Below are 5,885 nucleotides of genomic sequence, written 5' to 3'. Positions count from 1 at the left end.
CCCGGGCTGCCCCTCCCCGCCCCATCCAGTCCCCCACCCCCAACGCCCCCCCTCCCCCCCGTCTGCTCTCACCCCTTGGCGCCTAGAGGAGCACAGCAGTACTTACGTCCCTCCTCGCTACGTTGGTGACATCATGCAAATGCCTCAGTTTTCCCGGCTCAGAGCCATGTTCCAAAAAGCCCAAACTCATCAGCTCTGGGTGGGGAACAAAGGGGACACACAGGGCTGATGCTGGTTTTTGACCCCGTGTGGAACTAAAGGGCTGCCGTTAGCAAGCAGGCTTTATCTTTTCAACCGCATGACAGGGGCGAGCAAGCAAACTCCACTGAGAACTGATTTCAGAAAGTCAAGCAATTTGTTGCAAAGCCAGGCCCGACTGGCCGAAGTGTCACTCTCTGGGTTAGGAATCCACTGGGTGGTGGCCGTCCACGCTGATGTCATCTGGTCAGGCTGTGTGACACAGCTGGGTTGCAGGGGAGTTTGCAGCCTGGTCATGGGACAACTAGCCCAGAAAGAATCTTAACAAATTGAACTAAGGATGCATCGTCCGGGCAAGGACTTGAAGGCTGGGCGGCCATGGGCTTCCTTCAGGGGAAAGCTGTGCCCACTCTGTGCGTCTCTCCCTCAGGTCCCTAACACGGGTGTGCATGAGGCCACTGTGACCACACTACACAAGACACGGGGCGTACTGCCAGAAGCGGGGTGGACACCCTCCCCCCCCCATTCCATTTGGCCAGAGACAGGGAGTATTTTCATGGATTCTTCTTACATCTGCCGGGCCCAGGAGAATCCACAGGATTTCCAAAGGCACCAGCGGGTGGGGTCTGCTCAGGGTACAGAGGGGCAGGACACCCAGGCAAGGCTGGAATGCAGCACGTGACCAGCCTCGGCAATCTGGGAGATTTGGGTAGAGAGGGAGGGTGCAGGGAGCCCTGCGAGGGGTGGGGCAGCCCTATAAGGTGGACAGGTATGTGGAGGTGTCTGAGGTTTGGTGGCCGTGGGCAGGGCTGTCCTAGGCAGAGAGCCTGGGCCCCATGGCCCTCACTACAGCGTTTCACACCCACCGTCTTGCTACGTGAATTTTCTTTCCAAGGCATCCCTGCTGAAGGAAGGAGCCCCAGGTGCTCCTGCAACCCTCCCCTCCTGAAAATGGCCCTCAGGTCCCCAGCCTCAAACATGCAGCAAGTGCAACACAGGGGACGTTTCGACCCCGCCCACCGCCCTCCGCCCACTCCCCCGGTCCCCCGTGGGTCTCGCTCCAGGCAGACCCATCTTCCATTGTCAGCCCTCAGACATCACTGCACCCACCTTTCTTGATGTCCCCAAAAAGGGACAGCACCCGGACGGGCTCTCTCTTCCACACGGGCACAGTTTTGTACATCTCAAGGGGACTCTCCTATTTTTTAAAAAAGGATGTTCTGATGACTGCTTGGTTGCACAGCCCGTGAGTGACAAGAAAAATTCTTTCTGGCTCTGCAGAAGCTTTTCCCCTGATGAATGAGGACACACCTGCCGAGGCGGCTGGCCCCGCCCTGACTGCACTGGCCCCCAGGCCTCCGTGAGGCCCCACCCACCCCCCAGGACGAGGGCTTCTGCCCTCCACACCAAGCCCCCAGCCTGGGCCATCTCTAGCAAAGGAAAGGCAGGTGCGAGGGCATTTTCCTGACTGTGAAAGAAGATAATCCTATCCCGAGAGAAGCCACTTCCCTTGTATTTCTGGGGAAGAGTCTCAAACCTGGGGGATTCTGAATACCTACGGCCATGGGATTCACCCGACCCCTCTCCGTCCCCTCTGCGGGCTCTGAACGTGGGCCTCAAGCCACACAGCACCCCTGAAGGCTACCAGTGTCAGGCGTCTCCCAGGCCAGGCCTGAGTCAGCCCCTGAGTCCTACCATGAAGGAGCCAGGAAGGCCTCGGGTAACACCTGCCCACTCCGCAGGGCACCCGGTGGCAGAGACCCGATGGATCCATTCATGAAACAAGCATCCCAGTGCCACCTGAGCCCCAGGAGTTTGCACTTGGGAGTGCCTGGCCTCCCAAGAACTGCAGATGGGATTCCAGGCCTAGGCAGGGGCACTGCCTGGGGGCGGGGGAGGGGGGGTCCCAGGAGACCCTGAGCCCCAGGGGGAAGGGTCTGCCCAGGGCTGGAGCAGGTGGGCGCCCAACGCAGGCAGCGAGTGAAGCGGCAGGTGAGTGTAGGGGAGGGCAGGCTGCCCGGAGGAGGCGTGGGGGGGGGGGGGGGGGGGGGGAAGTGGCTTGAACGGCAGACTTGTTTGCCCTGGAGCCATCTTCAGAAAGCAGCTAAATGCGAGGTGGGAAGCTGGTGGGAGGGCAGGATTTTAGCCAGACCCCCAGGGAGACGCACGGAAGACTCGTGAGGGGGGGGGGGGGGGGGCGGATCCGGAGCAGGCACAGCCCTGAGGGACACTTGGGGACACACGTCCTGGTCACCCGCGGCAGCCGCAGGAGCAGTGCCTCCTTCCCGCTGTGCTCTGGCTCTAGTGGCAGTAATACCAATTGTGAGCATCAACCCCTTCTCCCTTCGTTGAGAAACTCGTCCTGCAGTCTGCCAGCACCGGGCCTTTCTGCACTGAGAGGGAGTGTTTCTGCCGCTCACTGGACCTAGACAAGGCTCTACGGGGAGTGCAGGCACCTTGCTCCGAAAAGCACCATAAAGGCACCTGCTCCTATCTGGTTTCAGCGCTGGGTGGTGGGGCTACCATGTGCCCCTGTGGTGACCCAGCAATGCCGTGTGTGGCGACTCTCCAGAACCAGCCTGGCCATGCACCACAGGGGAGAGAGCCCGAGACCCCAGGCCGCCACGGTGAGCACCCAGCCTTCCCCGTCACGTGGCCACCCTCCCTCTGTGCGTCTCTGTCCCCTTCCTTCCGTTAGATGACACCAATCATTGCATTTCATGTCACCCTAATCCAGGATGACCTTACCTTAAGATTCTTAACTAAATTACGTCTGCAGAGACCCCATTTCCAAAATAGGCCATGTTCACAGGTAACAGGGGTTAGGACATGGATGTGTCTTTGGGGGACAGAGCTCAACCCACCATGATGAGCCCAAACTCCTGCCTAGCTCCCGGATCCCGACCTTGATAGTGGAGAGGACCCACGTCTGTGCCAGCTGTCCGGGCCGGACCAGGAGAGCCTGCCCGGGCGTTTGCTCCCATTTGCTGGACCTAGAGGCACACCTCTGCTGGGCCCCTCTCCTACGTCCTACAAATACCTCATTCCCAGGCTTGGAAGAAACAAAACTGCCATGCGAAAGTGATTTGTAGAGGGACGTCCCTGGTGGCACAGTGGTTAGGAATCTGCCTGCCAATGCAGGGAGCATGGGTTCGAGCCCCGGTCCGGGAAGATCCCACATGCCGCGGAGCAACTAAGCCCGTGCGCGACAACTGCTCAGCCTGCGCTCTAGAGCCCGCGAGCCACAACTACTGAAGCCTGTGCGCCTAGAGCCCGTGCTCCGCAACAAGAGAAGCCACCACAATGAGAAGCCCACGCACCGCAACGAAGACCCAACGCAGCCAGAAATCAATAAATTAATTTTAAAAAAAGAAAAAAGTTAAAGAAAATAAAGTGACTTGCAGAAGACAGAGCACCTAGCGGACAAAGAGGAGATGAGAAAAGCGCATTTGCTTAAAAGCCCTTAACGTCGTTGTGTAAGAGGGAGCGGACGGGCATTTTGCAGCCCATCACCAGAGGAAGGGAACCAAGTTAGGGCGGCTGAGCGCCCGCACCCGCTGTGCGCTCACCGCCTCCCGGTCGCAGAAGGCCTTCAGCCACACCCGCCACTTCCTCCTTCTCTGTAGCAGCCCACTGCGGGGGAAGGGCAGGCACAGGAAGCAGACCCAGTTACTCATGGCCTGCACTCTCCCCGAGGTCCCGGGGCCCACCAGGCTGTCGATGCACTCGAAACAGTAGCACCTGGAGTCAAACAGAGAACCACAGCGACAGGCCTGCCGCTGCCTTGGCCGCCAGGTGAAATCCCGGTGGTCCTGCAGGCAGAGGAGAGCCTGCTCCTTGCTCCGGAGCGAGGGGTAGAAGCCACACGCGGGCTCAGGTGAAAAGACAGAGCTGGCAGGGGTGGGAGGCGAGGCTGCGGCCCGGGGAAGGGGGACGGGTCCCTCTTGGGGACCCAGAGTGACGGGAACCCAGCCATCTGCAGAAGACAGCAGGGGGTCTGTGGGCAGTGACAGATTTCAAAGACTCCCCTAAGCCAGCTGGCTCCCTCCTCCAAACTCCAGATTCTCAGAAACCAGGCAAGATCTCTGCAGGAGCACCCACTGCGGGGGTCGGGTCGGGGCTGCAGACTTAGGGCGGGGCAGCAGTAAATACCGGGAAGGCCCAGGAGGACTGAGGGGAGGGACCACAGGTAACGCTCAGGCTGGCCTGTAGCAGGGAATGAATACGCCTCGCCTGACCCCAGCCGCGTGGGTTTCCTGTCACTGCCCTACTTAACCACGGAGGGAGCAGCTATGTCTTGGCGATAAAAACAGAAAGAAAAATCACAAGCACAGACCTTCTGACACACCCCTCCCCTAGGTCACGGCTATACACCAAATGAAACATTTGAGATGGAAATGGAAAGCTTTGGAGAAAGTCATACTTTTGAGAGGTGAACCCCTTTGGACTCTGGGATGCGGAGCTGAGAAGAATGGGAGTTTCCCAGGCTTGTGGGCAGTGGTCCTTCACCCCTTCCCCGGACCCCCGGGGCCCCTGGCCTCACCGCGTGCAGTCGGGGTTCTCGCAGATGAGCAGCGTCTCTCCCGCACAGCATATGGAGCAGTAGGACAGGTACCCGTCCTCGTCGTACAAGAAGAGGCACTCCAGGAACTTGTCCTTGGGGAGGGCAAAGCCAGGCTGCCTCCTCTGTTCCAAGGCCTCCACAAAGCCGCCCCATGCCTCCCTGCTTACCTTGCACGGAGTGCACATCCCTCCCTCAAACAGAGGGTGCTGCGTGTGCACCTGGAAACTTCCGCAGCAGATACACATGTCTGAGGCGAAAACCCACAGGGCAACGTGTCACAATGCCGTCAGGCACAGCAACAGACTTAGAAACAAGTTTAACAATAACAAAAAAAGGGCAAGACCTGTACACTGAAAACCACAAACTAGTCCTCAAAGAAATTAAAGATCAAACAGATGGGAGGGCATACCATGTTCATAGATCAGAAAACTAAATAGTGTTAAAATGGAGAGCCTCCCCAAATCTGGTTTTGAGAAACCGGATCCTTCTCAAAATCCCAGCTGACCTTTTCCTTTCTTTCTTTCCTTTTTTTTAGAATTGCTAAGATGATCCTAAAATTCATATGTAAATGCAGGGGATCCAGAATGGGCAAACCCAAAGAGAAAGAAAGTAGATTCGTGGTTGCCTAGGGTTGAAAGAGGGGAGGCAGAGGGATGAGGAATGAGGACGGACCGTTGATGGGTACCAGTTTCTTTTGCGGATGACGAAAATGCCCTAAAATTAGATTGTAGTGACGGGTACACATATCTGTGATTACACTAAAGGACACTGAAGTGTACGCTTCAAATGAAGTGTCAGGGTCCTTGGGGCAGGTGGGGGGGATACGAGCCGGGCACCAGCGACATACACTGCCCTCTTCCATGGACGGACAGCGAGTGAGGCTGCAAGTCTTTCCTCAGCTGGCTGACGTCCCTTCACCTGGGCAGGTGTGCGATGCTCACCTTCTATGTCTCGCTGGTTAACCTTGACTTCATATGCAATAAGATCTGGAAAAGAAAATAAGTAGCCCCTTCCTCTGCCTGTCTCCTAATTTAGACGCCTCAAGAGATGAGCCTCACAAGTCCTTGGTGAAGGACTTCTGGCGTCACAGGAACCAGAGGACCAGCCCCCCCCCCACGCCCTT

At 57.7% G+C, this 5,885-nt stretch overlaps 1 protein-coding gene across 1 annotated transcript in view; it reads right to left on the bottom strand.

The window, feature by feature from the left end:
- DNMT3L (DNA methyltransferase 3 like) overlaps positions 1-5,885 on the bottom strand; it is an 18,745-nt gene that overhangs the window by 8,431 nt on the left and 4,429 nt on the right. The window contains exons 6-11 of the mRNA XM_007452511.1: positions 5,704-5,748; positions 4,930-5,009; positions 4,742-4,854; positions 3,768-3,939; positions 1,309-1,396; positions 107-195 (exon numbers count right to left, since the gene is read on the bottom strand). Of these exons, the coding sequence (XP_007452573.1) occupies positions 107-195; positions 1,309-1,396; positions 3,768-3,939; positions 4,742-4,854; positions 4,930-5,009; positions 5,704-5,748 (587 nt within the window). The remainder of the gene's footprint in view (positions 1-106; positions 196-1,308; positions 1,397-3,767; positions 3,940-4,741; positions 4,855-4,929; positions 5,010-5,703; positions 5,749-5,885) is intronic.

The sequence above is a fragment of the Lipotes vexillifer genome, unplaced genomic scaffold (genome assembly GCF_000442215.2).
Source record: "Lipotes vexillifer unplaced genomic scaffold, Lipotes_vexillifer_v1.1 scaffold545, whole genome shotgun sequence".
NCBI lineage: Eukaryota > Metazoa > Chordata > Mammalia > Artiodactyla > Lipotidae > Lipotes > Lipotes vexillifer.
The sequence above is the reverse complement of the archived record's forward strand: the minus strand, read 5'-3'. Positions and strand labels throughout refer to the sequence as shown.